General features: G+C 50.4%; 1 protein-coding gene across 6 annotated transcripts in view; it reads left to right on the top strand.

The window, feature by feature from the left end:
• The first annotated feature begins 1867 nt into the window (after positions 1–1867).
• The window catches only part of LOC122380133 (protein N-terminal glutamine amidohydrolase-like), a 32366-nt gene continuing 14526 nt past the window's right edge, over positions 1868–19707 (top strand). Inside the window, exons 1-4 of one of the 6 annotated variants that reach the window (XM_043362975.1) lie at positions 1868–1970; positions 4689–4789; positions 5298–5451; positions 10593–10738. In XM_043362975.1, the coding sequence (XP_043218910.1) occupies positions 4707–4789; positions 5298–5451; positions 10593–10738 (383 nt within the window). In that variant the 5' untranslated portion in view covers positions 1868–1970; positions 4689–4706. Of the gene's footprint in view, positions 2000–4114; positions 4362–4688; positions 4790–5297; positions 5452–10592; positions 10739–19707 lie in introns of those variants that run through there. The other 5 variants (XM_043362974.1, XM_043362979.1, XM_043362978.1 and 2 more) reach the window with 5 other exon arrangements.

Here is a 19707-nt window from a genome sequence, read left to right as displayed (position 1 = left end):
GATCTGCCGCAGTTATTTAATTCGTTCTATTTCGATTGTATCTGACCGAATGCCACACATACCTGGCACTTGCCGAAGATACATGAACAAAGAAAACAAGCATTTTAAACAGATGACAACACAAAACACTACAAAATTCATTAGTGACGCTAAATTGTTTGCTTACGGAAGTGCGGTAAAGACCGGGGTGATTGTGCGAAATGGTAGTTTGGTCGTTATCCTGTTTACGATGCTTGGCGCTAAGGCACCACACAAGCGTTCTGGAAAGGACGTTACATCATACTATGGACATGAGCCAAGGTTTACAACCTCAATGCGCTATATTAATTTCACTGACCCTCTATTCCTTTGCATTAAGTATACTTGGCCTATAGAATAGTAACCAACTGTGAGACTGGCAGACGAGCGGAAGGAACCAACAAAGTGTATAAGTTTCATTTATTTACCAACAGACCACAAGCGACATAAATATAATCTGATGAATAAACGTGCAAGTAGTTAATAAACACGGGCCTGTTGCTAACGAGCATGTCCTCAAATGATAACGCTAACAGTTCGAAATCCGGGCTTATTGTATACCGTTTCTCGGTTGTTACTGAATGCATCGTCAACACCTGTAAACATGAACACCATTCTCACTTTTTCTTCGGCGGCAGTGAAGTTTCCACGCTTGAGGCCTGAGGGGCAGTGTGGACGTGGATATCGGGCCGAGGTCAGATCCTTCTGCCGTTCATCTCCGCGCCACCTCTCGATACCTATGCGAGTATGCGGCGGTCGCCGATGAGGGGACGGGCCGTGTCGATGCGCCGTGGTCACTGACCGCTCTCATCAGGTGGACGGACCGTCGTCGCCAGAGGCGGCGGCGGCGGCGGCGGCGCGCGAGCGGCCGGTGCGTCGACATGTTTTTATTGACGCCACGACAAAAACGCGACCGGGCACAAAACACGGCCGACGCGGCGCACAGACAAAAACGGCGCAGCTGACGGCGCGCGGCGGCGGCGGCGCAGTATGTTCATCTACTGACAGGTCAGGTCTGGTTGCAGTCGGACCGGGCCCGAGGAAAAGTAGGTCTCGGTGTGACGGACAAAAAGACACGGCCGTCAGCGGTGAGCCGCGCCGGATGACCTCGATTGCCAACGGCCCAGTTGCAATCGGTGACTGCGTTGCACGGAGCAAACAAAAACAACAGAAAATGGTTTTGATGAGCATCGAAAGAATATGACCGATAAAATAAGTTCTGGAAATCAAGCTACTGATGCTCGAAGTTATCCAGGTAACTATAAATAGCAACTAACGAAAATCACTGAAGCAGTGATGAATCAAATCAGAGAAGCACCTACAAGCGCACCAGATGATAATCTTTCCTAATGAGCATGCGGACGGTGATGGCCTCGCTATAAGAAAGCAATCGATGATAGAACACACGGCATCTCGTATTTATTGATGCGAGCGAGTGGGCTTCTGAGACCGAGCAAATCGAAACGGAACAAACAGAAGTAGGCATACGGAGTCGCACCACGGCTGATGACACGGTAGGCATTCGACAATAACTGAGGATATTTACTGGCAAATGGCAATGTCATCATTCTTCTTTCTGGAGACCTATGGCAGACGTAAGATACCGAGTAATAACCCCATCGATCTTATGGACCGTGCGAGCGAGGGAGAGGGTGCCTGAGAGGGCGAGAAAGAGGGAGTAAGAAAGAGAGACACTGAGACAGAGATGCAAGTCTAGCAGGAAGGTATGTTTTTTGTAAGGGTTGGGGGTTGGGGGGTGAAGAGGATAACTGTACCCACCTCAAGACATGGCTACCGGTCGGCCGGTCGGTGTCCGCCCGCGGTCACCGGCCGGTGACCTGCAGAGATCGGTCGGAGCGGTAGGAGCTGTCCCTAGCCCGGGGGCACTGACCGGGCGGGCCGCCAGAGGAGCAGGAACGGGACGGCCGCAGACCGGCCTTGACCCGCGCGGGGTGTGTGTCGCGGCGATGCGTTGTGAATTGCAAGTGTTCGGTGCCGTATAATTGCTTTAGATTCATGTTATTTATCAATCCTTGCATCATATTCATTTATGTCTAAATTTCTGTCTGCATAAAGGAATCTGAAATCATCCCAGTGTGTATAACAATAATACCTATATCAGTTAAATGTCGATCAAGACGTTTATTTAAACGTCTGCGTAAGTGTCCGTTGTAAACGTCTATTGAACCGATTGAACCGTATATTGAACCGTATGTTGAACCGTCTATTGAACCTCTATTGAAGAGGCTATTAAACGGGCTATTGAACATGTTATTGAACCGTCTATTTGACCGTCTACTTAACGTCTATTAACTGGCGATTAACATGCCTATAGAAACGGTCAATTAAATCACCTATTGAACCGCCTATTAAGAGGTCTATTATAACGTTTATTAGAACGCTTATAAGAGCGTTTATGAGGACGTCCATAAGAACGCCTATAGAAACGTCCATAAGAACATTTATTAGAACGTTTATTAAAACGTTTATTAAAACGTTTATTAAAACGTTTATTAAAACGTTTATTAAAACGTTTATTAAAACGTTTATTAAAACGTTTATTAAAACGTTTATTAAAACGTTTATTAAAACGTTTATTAAAACGTTTATTAAAACGTTTATTAAAACGTTTATTAAAACGTTTATTGAAACGTTTATTGAAACGTTTATTGAAACGTTTATTAAAACGTTTATTGAAACGTTTGGTAGGACGGTTATTAGAACGCTTATTTCGACGCTTATTAATGAGTGTACTGTCACATCAATGAAAGCTTGATTAGCCATAATGACTATCAAAAATATTCAAACGTCCTGCTTAGGCGTTGAGCCTGTTTATGCGCTAGTACGAAACATTTTTTAAACGTCTGTTTAAAGGGACCCTCCCACCTTCAAAAAAGTTAATGAATTGGCATGAAAGTGATGTCGCTCGGTTCAGAAAGAGCAAAAACGAATATCTACCAAATTTCATCGAAAAATATTCACCGGTTTTCAAGATATTAGACTTTTACTTTTGTTTACTTTTTGGGATCTCCGCTGTTCCTAGCGACTTTATTTGAAAGTGCGGCATTTGTTGCGCGCAAAGCAGCATATACCACCGCGTGCTACAAAACGTTTTAGTCAAACATTTAACGGACGTTCGAAAGCCTGATGACGTCATCAGATTCCCGTAATGGTTAAGAGATAGGGACCACGCTGGTCCCACCCTGCAAGTAAAGGGAAGAAATTTCTTGAACACCATGAAGCTGCGGGGGTTGCGACCAGGATAAATGGTGGTTTCTGAGCCTGGCCGCAAACTTGGCTATCTCAACTCAAAACTAATGTTAAGGTGGGAGGGTCCCTTTAAGCACTTATCAAAACATCTTAAACGTCTATTGAAAGTTATCGAAACACTTCTATCAAAGCACGATATCAAAGTAAATCGATAGTCTTGTATAACTCATTACGTCAGGTAAATGCGTAACCGTTCATTGCGCTACAATGCCAATGCGTTCTTCCGTTACAACTTTTTCCGTTTCACTGCTTCCCTTTTACTGTAACATTTGTTTTGCCGTCCGGGGCGTGTTAATAAGTTGAATCCCCAGACACTGCTTAGGTAGTGACTAGCAAATAACAATAACAGATTGAGATTATCGGTTTCTCCTCCAAGAGTTTATCCGAAGTCCGAACAACCCCTCTCTTATGCGATATCACCGGCCTACTGTCATGCAAGGTTGGCGGTTCACCCCGCTTGCTACAGGGAACGGCACTCGTTCCAGCCCTCGTCCCAGAGAGGACCACACCGCGCCCTACCCTCGTTCTGTCCGCTGTCCTGTCACTTCCCGTCCGTGTCCCAGCCCGCCGGTCTCCGCGCTCCATCCCGCTGCTCCCATGTCTCATCCCGTTGGCCCCTCATTCCAGTCCGCCGTCCCAAGATTCGCCGGGCCCCGTCCCAGCCTCCCGTTCCAGCTGCTTGGTGACTTGCTGAAGACATCAAAAGTCAAAACCACATTCGGCGCCCACCGAGACAGGTCATTCCTTGATAGGATTAGTTGAAGGATCGCTGTCTCGGTATATCTAGTTGGGTTGGCCCGCTATCTCAACCGTTTGGTGTGGGAAAGGCATTTTAGAGAATTACGGAAAAAATACCTTCAAGAAATAACTTCATATGGCAGCACTCTCATTGATTGTGCTGCCACCTGTATGTTGTCTTCCGGGCTCATTTACAACACGAACAGCGGTGGTGGAGGTTGTGTTGGGTTCGTGCTTGCTTTTGAGGAATTGTGCGGGTTCTGTGCCTGTGTTTGGTGTCTCATAGTCAGTTACCTAATTCGAGGAGTGAACTATCAGAGGTAACGTATTCCAGAGTGAGAAACGCAATTTGAATTAGAGGAATGTTTGAATGGGTCAGGTTCAGTTTTAGTTTCCTGAATTCAGAAATTCCCTGAGTATCTTTTTTCTGTTGATCAATGTAAGGACGGTAAGGACTTTTGTACCGATCATCATTTGAAAAATGTCTTCAATTCTTAACCCTTAAGCTGACTCACAATTTGAGTTAAGAGATACCACAGTTTGAGTTCCATTCACATTTTGTTTTTTTCATGTTTTTACATTAAATGTTTTCTTGAATATTTGTGTGTTTCAGGAAGATGATAACTCTAATTAACTAATGCACATTGTTTTATGATTTTCAGACATCTCAACTTCACGCAATGGCAATGGAGAGTCCGGAGCGGCAGAAGATCAAAGCAATTCTTCCTCCTGCAAAGGAATGCACACACACCTTACACTATTGGTAAGATTGCAATCAGGCACCCATGTCCTTCCATGTTTCAATGCCAATTATTGGATGAGCATTTTATTTTGAAGTTAACTGTAAGTCATACTTGACGTTAGCTTCAAGCTTGGTGACATTAGGTATATGACAGAACCTTTAAGCTTGTGACTATTCTGGATGCTTGCAAAAAAGTACTATACTAATTTGGTGTGAGTATCAGCCATACTGTATTTGTATTTCCAGATTGAAACTCTGGGCATGTTTTTACTCCCCCAAATGAATGATTGCCAGCCTTGTCTCTGGGCCTCTGAGGTGTCTACTAATTATCTGTAAGGTTCATCACAAGCATATTTAATCATGGTGATGTTTCGTAATTTCCTACTTTTAATCAACTGTGCCATGGGCAGACCATGGTGTCTGATGTGTATGAACTACGACACAATTAGATTTAACACGCCGGACACCGTCGGTGACAGGCACACACAGCAACCTCTGACCCCCCACCCCTTTCCTGTTTCCCGCACAGTGAGGAGAACGTGTGGCTGCTGTGCCAACACGTGCAGGACAAGTACCCGCAGGAGCTGCCCTACTGCTACGCGGTGTTCATCTCCAACCAGAACCAGACGGTGCCGCTGTGGAGGCAGCGCGCCGGACGCACAGAGGACCGCGTCGTCATCTGGGTAGGTCACGACGATAACATCACGGGACGGGTCGCCACGGGTCGTCATCGGGGGAGGTCACGAGACTACACCGACAGCATCACGGGTCGCCACCTGGGTAGGTCGCTGCCGGTAGCGACAGCACCACGGGTCGGGCCGTCTTTTGTCGTAATTGAGAGAGGTTTTGGTGAATTTTTGGAAACTGCTGAACACCGTATGCATACTACTGTTCGCCTCCTTGCTTAGGCCGCAGCAATACACATTCCTAATAGGTATCTGGGATATTATCTGTGTAGGTGTTGGTGGCCACCGAACACCACAGTTAGGGTCGCGGCCGTTTGGGTAGGTCATGGCCGTTCGTCCAGACGATCCATTATACAAACGGAGGAGGAAAACGGAGGGGAATGAGGATTTGTGAATAGAAAACGGTACTCATTGATTTACAAATTCGCGGATGTCTGGTATCTTGGTGGGATGCTATTTATGTTGATTTCCCAGAACCGCTGAGAACAGGCTCACCAAGCTCTTGTTCCCGGTTCTTTAGGGTCTAGTAGGGCCGGTGGTTATCGCTTATACACTACCACGGTTGACAGTGGCACCGAATGGTGTCCGTTTTATTCAAAATTCGGCCATGGACTTTGCCTTCGTTCTGAGCCAGCATAAAAAATTCGCAGAGAATTGAGAAGATTTTGCTCATTTTCTGTCCTTGTTCCTGTCGCCCCGGTTTTGTGATCAGTGAGACCCTCTCTAATCATCGCCAGGTAATATTTTCCGCCAGGTTCTGGCATATTTTCTTTGTTTATTTTGCTATTTTGTATCATCATCATCATCATCATCATTTATTCTTATGTCCATCCATGGTAAATGGCTTTTCGGGACAAGTGTCAAAGTACATACAAAGATAAAATACACATACGAAAGCTAAAAGTAACACTAAAATGCACAACACCCATACGGAAGCACAAAGTATATGTTTGAAGACACATTAGTGACACATTCATATCAGTCGCGTTCCCTCAGCCAGTCTCTCGCTCTTTTGCGACACAGCGCTGCTGAGCGAGCCCCTGTCACACCGGCAGGGGCGCGATTCCATTGGGCGGGCGCGCGGGAAAAGAAAAACTTCCGCGCATGTTCACTGTTTACCCTGGGAATCTGCAGGGCACCAGCCACAGCGGCTCTGGTGTCCCGGGTGGAGACATCGGATCGGTGCACAATGCCCTGGGTTACGTTGGACGGCGCTTGAGGGTGATAAAGCAAATAATGCACCTGTGCAACATCACGCTCAGTGATCATTGAGTCAATGGATGGCCAGTTCAGGTCTGCCATCAGTGGTGATACATGGGCAGACCGTCTGGTGCCCTTCACCACCTGCGCACAGTGGTTGATAACCTTTTGTAAACGGTGGCGCTGGATCTTGGTACACCCGGCCCACACCGTGGAACAATACGAAATGTGTGGAAAGATCAGCGTTTCTACTATCATTTTTTTCACCATCTCGGGCAATTTGCCGGTCATTTTTGAGAGACCACCGAGTGTGGCATAGCAGCGCCGCACCACGCTTGAGACGTGAGCTTCGAATGTGAGTCCTCCGTCTACTGTCATCCCCAACACTTTGACTGTTGGAGAAGGTTTGATAGTTGCATTGCCAAAACGAACAGATAATTGAGACGGAGATCGTCTTCTGGTAGATTTGATAAGAGTTAGATCAGTTTTGTTGGGATTGATTTTCAAACAATTTTCATCAAACCAACTATGCGCAGTGGCCACGGTGCTCTCAACAGTCGCTTGGAGTTCCGTCAAATTATTGGACAATCCCTGGTGCAAGAACTGCACATCATCGGCGTACATCACAATTTTTGAGCCATCCATATAAGACACCAAGTCATTTGTAAATACTAAAAATAAAATTGGTCCTAACAATGACCCCTGAACCACCCCATGAGTAATGGGTAGCGTACCTCCAGTTCCACCTCTCACAGACTGCCTGCGACCGCCCAGCCAATTTTCAAACCAATGAGTGTCAATCCCGTACCAGCCGAGCTTCTCCAGGAGCCGGCGATGCTGGACGCTGTCGAAGGCCTTGGATGTGTACACAGCTAATGTCATTCTTGCTGACTCATAATGTTCTCTGCGATGAACAGCATGGTTTCCGGCCGGGACGATCCACGGAGTCGGCGATGCTGGATGCTGTTGGCTATCTAATGGATGGTATGGACCGTGGGTTCATTGGTTGCCTTACCACAGCTGATACATCCATGTACATGTACAGACCTGATGTACATACATTGTAGTATTTGTCATACGAAATGCTCCTAGGTGTTTCTTGTTTGTGCCTGCTGGTGCTGAGTGCTTTTCATTGTGAACTTCGTTATTATTTTTATTGCTCATTGCTTTCCATTGCGAGCCATTGACTACCGTATAGGAAGCGTTTCATTCGCCGTATCACTTTATTTACGGTAGTTGTGCGAACCTTCCGTACTTTCTCGAACCGCCTGGGACCCATTGCCGGTGTTTACCTCCATTGCACTCCACTCCGGTGCCCCCGCGGTGTCCGGTCGCTGGCGCGGGGTCAGCTGCGGCGGCGGTGCGTCGTTCGTCCGTCGGCGGGTCGATGGCTCGGTGCGCGGCACTGGCCCACCTCCCCACCGCCGCCGCCGCCGTTGGCGAGTGGAGGGAGCGGAGTGACCTCCGGCTGTGGTGGTTCCCGGAAGCGGCCACCGCGGGTCACCGGCTACCTGTCGGCCACTGCGGCTCCGCGGCGTGGCGTGCCGTCGCCAGCTGGCAGTGCCGCGGCGCTGATGAGCGGGGAGGGGGCAATCAGGCTGCCTGCTTGCCGCCGTCTGCGGCCGGACGGCCGATCGGCCATGGCCGGCGCTGGGGCGGGCCGGACGGCGGCGGAGGGTGTTGACCGAGAGAGGCGGAGGTGCGGCCGCGCCTGTATCGACCCGTGTCATCCATGACATTGTTGACAGAGGCCTGATAGGGGCGCGGGTGGCGGGCGCTCGCGGCGACCAGCGCTGCCTGCCCATTGCTGTAAGTGCCAGTTGTCAACGTAATCGACTGTGGACATAATGGCTCACCCGAGGATGGCTTTATGGCTCAACTTCGCTGCCAAACACGCTTAATGCGAACTCAACGATCAAAAAACTACCGGCTCTATAAACTAGGGATTTGTGTCGTCCGCTGAAATAAGTGCAACAAGACGCCTACGAACCACTTCCAGTAATTTGTAGCGACAGTGATTGGTGAATGAGCTTTTAGCGATCGATTACTCATGGAATATCTTTAAGGAAAATCTGAGTTCCATTGAAGGTCGCCATTTTTGGTTGAATATTGTCGCAGGTACAGGAAGAGCTTTGAACTTTCTGACATCAGTCTCTCTGTGCTCTACGACCATTACCCCGAACTCCTCGACTGACCGACTTTCCTATTCCGAGTCAATCTGCGAACTGTTCGGTCTCCTGAGATAATTTCCGCCTTCCGCGTCCCAGACGGTCTGGAGTACTCTGTGGAGTGCGCCCACTGAAACCGGCGGAGGACGGTGCGAATACCTTCCCGATGCCGCGCTGTGGTGGCGTGAATAACAGCCGCCGGTCCATTTTCTAGACGTTTTCAAAAGATTGATTGTTGAACGCTCCTTCTCCCATCTATACTTCAGTGCGCCGTCCGCCTCACTGACGGTTTGAAAGGTATGGGCGAACTGAGTGATAAATTACGTCTTAGTGTAGGTACAGCTTTGAGTTCGGAGTTATGGGGTAATGCCAGACATACAACCAAGGAAGCCTGTAGTATCGACGTAGGCACGTAAAGTGGAGTGACTCGTCCAGTTTGATTCAGATCAGCGTTTGGGTGTGTGTTCGAGGGGGGGGGGGGGGGCATGCTAAGTCAGAGAGCTTCTTTGAGGAGGGACGAGTGCAGCGGACACGCAGAGCCAGTTTGACTGCATGTCAGGCCAGTCATGGGCGGACGCTGGTCGGGGTCAAGGACGGGTCAAGCTGGCTGGCTCCATTTCGCTCATCCATGTCGAGTAAAGGGCGAAGTAATATAGCATGAATTTTTGGCCGGGTTTGGGTTGGGCCATGGGTTGGGCTAGTGGGAGTCTCAGTCCCAGTCCCTGGTCAGTTCTGGAGCGGGTAGGTGCGGTGCGGTGTCGGTGGCCGCGCCGGTATCCTCCAGCCGTCTGTTCGTTGTCCCAGTGACCGAGCGGCCGACGCGCCATGGCCGATGCAGCTCCCGTTTACGGCCGTGCACCGCCGTTCCCGCAGCGCCGTTTACGACGTTGCACCGTCGTTCGCACACAGCCTGTTTATGTGTCTGTGCAAACGGCCCCCGTCGGCGCCGGCCGCGGCGAGTTGCAGCGAATAAATCAGCCCGGCCGGGCCGGCGGGACGCGCGCGGCCGGCCGGACACTGTGCCCCCGGGGAGGGCGGGGCCGGGGGAGGTACGGCACTCGACGGTAAACGGCCGACGACGCCTCCTGCCGCTGTGGATTGTCCAAGACGTGTTTGTACTGGGACGGTCGACAGAGGCGGCTGTTAGAGCAAATTTCGATGTTTTTGACCTGCGAATCGATAGGTAAAGATATGACTGACAGGGGGAACAGGGCTAAGCAGCATGAGCTGGCTCAGAGCCCTATACTGTAAATAAAAGCAGGAGCTAGAGGCATCAGAGAATGCATTTTTGGGTGGAATGTAGAATTCATAAGTGTAACCGATATTGCTCGTCACATGTTGGGTAGGTGTGGTGCTGTAGGCCGCAGGCACGCGGTCGCATCGTGATGGGACAAAGTTCACGAACAGACACGTCCTGGGCCGCCCCCCAGCGCCGGGGCGGGGTAGCGACGTCACAAGTTGGCGCGCGAATCGGTCTGCGCCGGGAACTCCCGTGCCGGCCGGCGACACACGTGGTTACCACATAGGTACTGGCGTGCAGAAACTACCGACTTTGTTTACACTCTCTTATTTACACTTCCTATACATTTGCCTTCACCCCTACACATCTTTGCATCGCACAACACTCAGTCGTGTGATTTTTGGACACATACTTGTTGTGTCTTCACTGCGCTGTGGGATTTACCGTGACCTGCCTCTCATAACAGGACTACCACGTGATCGTCGTCTGACTGTCTTATGGAACTGACCGCGGTCTATATGTCGTTACAGGACTACCACGTGATCTTCATGTACCAGCCGGACTCTCGGTGTCTGGTGTACGACATGGACTCTGAACTGCCGTTCCCCACCTACTTCCACAAATACGTCACGGAGACTTTCCGCACCGACCAGATCCTACATCCGGAACACCACAGGTGGGTCACCGACCGGCGCGGTGGATCACTGCTGGTGACCAGGGGAGGTCAGGTCACAGGTCACAGATCGGAGGTCACGGGCACGACTGGTCACGGGCACGACGATGGGTTGTGGGGGCAGGTCACGGATCATAGATCGGAGGTCACGGTTACGACAGGTAGCCGGCGGTGAGATGGCCGAGGTCAGGTCAAGGGTCCTCAGGTCACTTATATTTCACAACGAAGGCTATTTGTGGAAGAGACCACAATATCAAGCTGCCATATAGTTTCATTACCCGCGACCTGAGGCTGAAGGTCGTGGATGCTACAGGTTAGCGGTAGTGATGGGTCAAATACACGTAATGGTGTTTGCTATTGGTCAGGTCATTGGTTTGGATCACTGAGATCATGTTTCTGGGGTGTTACCACCCACCACTGATTAGGTCGTCAGGAACCCCTCCGATAGGCGGTATTACCAGAGCAATTGGAAGTCAAACAACAGCTATGTTTGGATAAGTATTGCAGGTGACGGCTGTGCTGTGGAATGAGAGGCGTAGATGATGAAGGCAAGCCAGGATGTAATATATGTGGGGTTCAACCATTGATTTTTGTTAAATCCGGACTCTTCTTCACAAAGCGCTCGTGAGTTTTGTGCTGTTTGTCAGGGGCTTCGTGTTCCACGTCATTTGCTTTCCGATTTCCTTTGTTCCACTTTCTGGCTAAATGAGCGGCTTTTCAAGGAACCTCTGTCGTGCCGTACCGTCGTGTTCCAAAGGCCCTGTCTATATTCCGGCGGCCGCACGTTTTTATGCTGCAGTTAAGATAAACGGCATAGATAGCTGCCGTCATTAGCCGGACGGCGATAGAGTCGCTGGTGATGCACTTTGCATGAAGTGGACCGTAGTATGCAAACAGGGCAGCATTAACCCGATAGCTTGATCCAGCCAGCAGGCCAGGCAGCGGGGCTCTGCACTATGTTCGGACACACGTCTGCCACAACCTACTTAACTTACGAGTATACCTACTGCCGCGCTTCTGGTCGACTCATCCGCAGGAGGGGTTGCGTAAAACAGTATATTTTTAGCGAGAACATCTCTCTTCAGTCACAGATGGGTATGCACGGATGTATGTATAATGCAAACGCTCAGAGTGACGTGCTTTCTGGATCCTTGCGAATTATGATCTAGCCTTGTCTACATGCAGACTGCAGAGTATTCCAGCTTCCAGATTCAAAGGAGCTTTATGCATGCTGACCTAGTACGACTCGTAAAACAAAGACCAGATTGGAATCGGCAGTGGTTGCCAGCCGCGGGTTTTCGATAGACCATGGGTCGTAGCGGTACTGAGAATCCGACAGATTTCGTCGATTTAGTAATATCCTCAGCTGGGCTGTCAAGCTTCGTAGCGCTCGGAAGCTCTGGTGATTTTATGCATTGTTTGGGACGTCTATTGGGGCGTTCGGAGGCTTTTCTGAAGAATCCGCCACAGTGCCGGCGCTGGCCGACCGCCCAGCGGCCTGCAAATCGCTCTGCCAGTGTGACTGCAGTGCAGATACATCGCACAGTGGGCAGCCTGCAAGAGAACTGGGCTACTGGACGTGGATGAAATGGGTCAGGATACGGCTGTGAATAGTTTGCAGAATACAGAAAACGTTGCGATTCTCGCACGGTTCTATAATCAAAGCGTTCTTAGCGATTTGCCATCTTGATGCTATTCGCTGACAACTGTAATGTCTTTTTCGGTTCTCCGCTTCTTCGGCCCTATTTTTGCCTTTCGAACCACTCCTCCCGTAGGTGGGCTACCTATTAATTAGCTGGTTTCCGTGCCCGCTGACCGGTTGGCTTCCATTTGCCGCTCGGACGGTGGCCGGCCTCGGGGGGCCGCGCTGCCGCAGGTGAGCTGCTGCGGCCGACCGGCCACCGACTACCGGGTGGCTGGGACAGCCGCCGAGCGCCACTGACGTATTGCGGCCGCCGACCCGATGTTGTTTTGCCTGCAGCAGTGCCCCCCCCCCCCCTCCTCCGTGCCCCCTCGGCGGATGGTGCCCCGCGGAGAGTGCCGCCGGCAGAGGCCCTGTGATGACTTCCTCACTGCAGCGTATGGTGCCTCAGGAAACGACAACAAACCGACTGCCGAGCTTGTTATTTGGAGAGAATAGACACACGAATTTCCGGCACGGTATAATTCAAGCCGTTCAAGCTGAAGCTCAAAACATCGCCGTTGGTCGGTATTTACTGCCGAGTTGGTTGTTTTGTTCATGTGTGTCCTGCGACGTTGGCTGTTTCCCGTGTCTAACGACCGCTGCGCCATGGCCGCGCCCCCCCCCCCGTCCCCCTCCCGGCGCCCCCTCCTGAGGTCATTAGCAGTGCGGCGTGGCGAGTGGGGCCGGCGCCTTCAGGGACGGCTGGGTCGACATGACCGGCTGCAGGACCGCAGGCTACCGCCTACCGGTTCCGCTGCGGTGGGCGCAGGCGATCGCCATTCGCTGGTTTTATTATCGATTCCTTATTCTGAAATATATTACCAAACTTATCTTCACTGTAGCGCTATTTTATCGGCCATTTACTAATCTCACTTCCAGTGCTGAGATGAATACGCGATATCGTCTTTAATGTGGAGGAAAAATATCGTCTTTAATGTGGAGGAAATTTATTTAGGTTTGAGCCTGGAGGCGTGTAGGTATGGATTGGATATGCTGTATTCATATATACTTATTACCTACCGCATACTGACGTCTTTGATTATGCATGAATCACTTCGTACAACTGTCGCCTGCCCATTCCTTTGACAACGGTCCTAAATGCGTGTACTCCGCACCAGCACCCCAGAACAATCCACTGGGACTGGGACACTGACTGAACCAGAGCTGCGGAGTCGATGGATATTAGGGTGACTCCGAGACTCCGACTCCGACTCCGGCTTCCATAGGTGGAGAATTGTGACCAGCTGGGGGTGCTCGGGCGCAGCAAATCCGCCGCCGCCTAGCGGTGACCTTGACCCGCGCCGCCCGGCCGCGGCTCCAAAGCCAAGCCGGCGTGGCCGGCGTGGAATTGGGAGAGCTCGAGCACCCCCAGTCCAGCACAATTCTCCACCCGTGCCGGCTTCAAAAATTGACTCCGACTCAGACTCTAACTCCGACTCCGACTCCGGACGGTTCTATTGATACCCTTATCATGATATTGAAGTTCATAATGGAGATGTTTTTATCTTGCCTGAAACGATTCCTTGTGCGTTCCAAAGGCGTTGCGTTGCGTTGCAAATATGCATTAAAAATAACATGCAGATTTAAAAAGCAGGTTCTGGGACATTCACCCTCTTCTGCTTCTTTCTCTGAAAACGTTCCTCAAAACAGAATTTTTTTTTCGACAAAATTCAATTTCGAGTGCAGTATCGTCAAGTAAACAGATGCAGTGCATGACGTTGAGCCATGCAGCGTTAACTGCGACTCCGGAATCGGAGTCAGTAAGATTTTGGCCGGGCAGAACTGTCGACCCCGACCGACTCCGACTCCGACTCCGACTCAGACTCCGCAGCCCTGGACTGAATAGCTGTTCGCTTGTTTCCTGGTCACCTGACTGCGCGGTCCGCTCGCATTCACACGGGTCTCGGCGACCAACAAACAGCCAGCGGCTATTTCTTGCCGGCGGCGGCCAGGCAGTGGGCCATTCAATGAGCCATTAGTAGTAGTCATACGCCACGCGTGCTGATGATCATCTTAATAATCCACAAACATTGAGTGAGGGAAACGGTACTGTCGCCCTCGGCGTGCAAACTCGGTTAGTGATGCATAGCTGGTCTTGTCGCATGACCTAGTGGGCGCTGTATCTTCTGTTGTTTCTTGAAATCCTATGTTATGATAGACGATTTACGTGTAACTGGAATTCGCGTTGCAAGGATTGTGGCGCCATTCACTGGCCAAATATTTAGACAGCAATGCTTGTTGGTATTTTGTTAGTGTAGGTAGTGGTCGAGATTCCTAGAAAGCTGGATGACATCCACTCTCGACAGTTTTTTTTCGTTCTATTTTTCTTACATTTTAGGCAGAAGTACCTAAGATATTTGTCACGGTAGCGATCAGTGTATCAGTGTATAATTCACCGATTAAGTTATAGGCTCGTGCCAAAGAGCGATCTGGCGCATGATACCGCTACCATTGAATTCGCACTTCACAGTCCGTGTACTTGCGTCCTATATATAATGTTTATGTATATATGTAGTTAATATGTATGTGTTACAGGGAGTTTGAGAAATCTGTGAGTTTGCAAACTCCCTAGGGAGTTTGCAAACTCCCTGACCCATCAGTGAGTTTGCAAATTTACTAGGGAGTTTGCAAACTCACTGACCCGTCAGGGAGTTTGAGAAATTCCAGAGCGATTGGGACGAATAAAAACAAGTGTGCAGCATGTGGGTGTCATACGTGCCGTCCGTGAGGTTAAAACAAAGGTTGCTAGTTGTAAGGCCTATTTAACAGTCACACGCTAACAAAAAGCCTGCAGATCATATGCACTTCATAAATACCTGCTTAACATTTTAAACTGTTCAGTGATCTAGCCCAAACATGTACCGCCGCTTCATTTAGTCATACTTAGTTCACGTCCCAATTATAGATCCGTTCCACACAAGTATTCCACACGTATGCCTTATATGCTTTAGCATAAATGACCAACTGAGCTGTTTCTACTTTGATATATTGAGCCTGACTCTTGAATAGCCACACTTTTGTGGAACGGATACAATTGGGCCGTGAACTAAATAAATGTATGACTAAATAAAGCGGCGCTGCATGTTTGGGCTAGATCACTGAACAATTTAAAATCAAAAGTATGGTGTGCATATGATCTGTAGGCTTTTTGTCAGCGTGCGACTGTTAAATAGGCCATACAACTAGCCGCCTTTGTTTTAACATCACGAACGGCACGTGTGCCACCCACATTCTGCACACTTGTTTTTATTTGTCCCAATCGCTCTAGAATTTCTCAAACTCCCTGACCGGTCAGTGAGTTTGCAAACTCCCTAGTGAATTTGCAAACTCACTGATGGGTCAGGGAGTTTGCAAACTCCCTAGGGAGTTTGCAAACTCACAGATTTCTCAAACTCCCTGTAACATATGAATGCATGCATGAGATGTGATTGTGGGGACAGTAGGTACTGCGCGCGCTCTAAGAGGAAAATCTCTCCGTGCCGTGCAGTGAGCGTGGTGTTTGCACGCCCAGTGTTTTGCACGTGCGCTTTGTCTGCGGTCGGCGTGTGCGCCCCGCACGTGTGCGCTGTCGGGTCCCCATGTGCTGTCCGTGTGTGCTCTGTGCGGTCCCTGTGTGCTGTCCGTGTGTGCGGTGGCTGTCGTGTGCTGTCGGTAGTGTGCGCCCCGCACGTGTACGCCGTCGGGTCGATGGGACGGACGGCCGCCGTGGGCGCCGTTTATGTCGACTCGGAATAATTACAAGTAGCCATACCACCACGCGATGCTGCCTGTGGCCGCCGCGGCGGGGCTGTGGCAGCGGGGGGGGGGGGGGGGGGCGTGACGGGGCTGCGGGTGGGGGCAGGGCTGGGTACCGTCAGGGGGCTGCGAGTCCCGGCGGGGTCCTGGATGTCGATAGGGAGAGGGCTGTTGTAGGCGTCAGCCTTGATCTCTAACCTTGCCGCAGGCGTGGGCTGGCGCTGAAGGCCATGGGTCGCATGAGCTTAGAGAATACCGATGACTTCCTCAGTAGCTCTGTCGGGATAACGTTGTATCTTTCACCTGGCAGACGGGAGAGCTGGTAGGAAGCTCTTGGCGTCCCTGCTGAATCCTGGCAGAGACTGATAGTGGCAGTGGTCGCATAGCAATAGCATGCTACGGACAAAAGGCTTTCAGCTGGGTGATCAATGATCAATAATCACGTTCAACGTTTGGAGGATTTTACTATGGCAGATGACTGTTCCTCAATGTGAATATTAAGAACTATCGCAAGGCAAAAAAAAAAATGAAAGGCCCTCTGAGACGCCAATGGATTTGTACGCTTAGTGCGTAGTTAAACTGCGCTATTTGCTGCAGCTGTATTATTGATCCTAGCTGATTTTCCCCACCATTAGCTGCTTCTCTGGTCTACCGCCGTGCACGAACGTTGTTATCCATTTAGCTGAGGTACTTAGCCAAAACTGCCACATTTTCGCCCTGGCTACCGTAAATTCAGCCATTAGCTCCAGAGTGACCGTGTATTTTGGTCCAGCGGTAAGTGAGTGTCGGCGGCACCCCGCTGGTCGTCGCTGGGCCGAGCGCGGCGGTGGCGTCATCGGACACAGGCTGGCGTCATCGCCTGCCGCTGCCGCCGGCGAATGACGCCCCGTCACGGCCTTCACTTGACAGGCATACTCGCTGCAAAGTCGCGTGGATTTGTGGCGTGGTAAGACAGCTTACTTACCGTTCCGTAAAGCTGTGGTCGTCACTGACACGCGCCATTTAGTGATTTGACCGGCGGCGACGTGCAGGGGAGCGGGGACGCGGGGGCGAGGTGCAGGTCTCTTGTCCGGCTTCAGTAGCTTATGTCGGTGGGATGATGCCTCTGTGGTACGAGAAGCAGTCGCGGAGGTGCAACTGCAAAAGCAAGCAGTAGCACCTCGTTCGTAGTTGCTGTATTAAACGGTAGCAATCATGGCAGTTGTTACATATTTAAAAGGCCTAAATGTGTGGTGGGTGACGCATTGTATAGGCGCCAACGAAACCAAGCGATGGTGGAAAGCCTATGAATCTTTGCGATGAACGTGTTTTGTTTCATGGACTAAAAGGTAGCTGAGCAGTGATCGTTGATAGGAGGCTGGTATCGTCAATTAATGATAACAAAAACCGGTACCGAACGAGCTCGCATACGGCAGGAGCGGATAGTCTTACTTTGCTATCACGACAGAACAAAGGGAGACTGAAACGGGTTAGACGGAAGGACCGACGTCTCTGGTAGCGCCGGGTGGCCTGTTTGCCAACCGGCGACGGCTGTTTTCGCTACGCCCCCGGAGTTTCAAAGACGGCTCGGTCTGTTGTTGGTACAAGTTGGCGCTGAACGCCCCAGCCGTGCTGAATGTTACATGATGAAAACATCACTCAATGGGAGACACCTTTGGCGTGCACAACCAACACAGGAGTTTGTGTGGAAGTTGAGTTGAATTCTGAGTAAAGTGAGGGAAGTGCTTGGACAGAAGAGCCCAGTAATTAGTGCTGTACAAGCGGAAAGGTAAACAAATGACTCAACCAAGTCACCGAGCGCTGCTTTAGCGTTAATGCTGGACAGACGTCAGTGCTAGGACTCCACGGAGACACCCTCAATGAAAAACGACACTTTTCCTACAGACGAAATACCCCTACTTCCAACAGCTCGAGCTCGGTGTCCAGGGCGCCAGCTGGGGCCGCTCAGTGTTATGCTGACCCAGTTTGTCGGGCGCCCCGCTGCACTGGCTGACCGGACTGTGCCCACCGGTCACCGGAGGGAGGCCGCCCCGCCGCCCGCTCTGTTTGGCCAGCGGCGTGCAAAATTGATGCGTCTGTTCCGGACGTCGCGGCCAGTCGCCTCGGACGGACGGGGCCGGGTGGACGGCTGAAGGGGGTACCGGGGGGGGGGGGGTGAAGGTCACGGACTGACCGCCGACGGCCGGCGAGAGTGGTCCACGTCGAAATGGCCGTCACCGCGGGGCGCCCCGCCGCACACTGGTCGGAAACGCTCCAGCGAGAGGCCAGCGGCCTTTCCGCAAAAGTCTTTTTGCTTGTTATTCCACAACTAGTGAAGCAAATTTCATAAAACTTTGCATACCTTCTCTGTCATATGTAAGCTATCATTTGGATGTCAAGCACTAAATATATGACGTGAATCTGTTAAGTTATGACGTCATAATTGAGTATAATACAGGATCTAGCACCACTTTAAGTCAACAAGGGAAATTGGGAGCTGCTATTCGGGCACCGGGAATGGTTTCATGCAGTCCTTGCAAGGTCCAGTGCTTCACTTAAGCATTGTTGACTTTGCGTGACGTCATTTATGACGTCACTAAGGCCATATAAGTTTTTCGTCAATAACTCCTGATCAGATGGAGCTAGAGAGTCGGGAAAACCACCATTGGACTCAAGAAGACCTGCCGAATCGAATGATATGCGATTTGACCTCCTTCAACCATTTTCGTGACCTGAGGGGCTCCGACCTGACCTTGACCCGAGGTTAACACCTTGACCCGGCCGGGCCCGGGGGGGGGGGGGTAATCCCAACCACCGCAGCCCGGGGGGGGGCGTTTTTCGCCCCCCCTGTCTAACTCCGTAAATAAGGGAGGTACGGAAACAAAAGCGATACCAAACGAAAGGTCCTTACGAGACGATTCTAAAGCACCTAAAATTTTTGACCTCAGGTCAATTTTCAAGGTCAGAGGTCAAGGTCAAAGGCAAAAACCGGCACATGTGAAGTGATCTTGAAGTAAGCCTTCTAGAGGACGGCAGGCTGCATCAAACGGGCAAAATTGGGTGTCAAACGAAAGAAGAGAATCTGAGGATTCCGAAACTGTGCTCAAAATCAAAGGTCAAGGTCAGGGTCACGCTCAAAATTGACCTCAAACTTGGCACTTTTTCGCACATCTTGCGTGCTAACTTCCAAGATGTTTTGAAATGTTTTGAGGCTTATCAGTTCCCTATTTGTGGTTCATCTAACGAAACAAGGCTGCTCAAAGGTCAAGGTCACAGAAGAGTATCCCTGCTAGAGGCTATTTCACTAATTCAAGTTAGTTATAATAAATAAGACAATTTTGCCATCCGGAAGCTCTAAATGAAGGCTGAGAGGAAAATAGATGCCAGATTCGTGATCAGCGGATACAAATCCATCATAAACGACCTTTCATGTGTCAAGGTCAACCAGAGGTCATTCGAGGTCACATGGGGTCAGCATAAAATTTGACCTTTTCCGAACAAAATATATATCATTCGACGCGGCTTGACAAGGCGAATGCGATGGTACCACTGCCGTAGCTCTAGGACCATTTTT

The sequence above is a fragment of the Amphibalanus amphitrite genome, unplaced genomic scaffold (assembly GCF_019059575.1).
Source record: "Amphibalanus amphitrite isolate SeventyFive unplaced genomic scaffold, NRLGWU_Aamphi_draft 000092F_arrow, whole genome shotgun sequence".
Lineage (NCBI taxonomy): Eukaryota > Metazoa > Arthropoda > Thecostraca > Balanomorpha > Balanidae > Amphibalanus > Amphibalanus amphitrite.
Note: the sequence above shows the minus strand (reverse complement) of the source record. Positions and strands in the feature narration are given on the sequence as shown.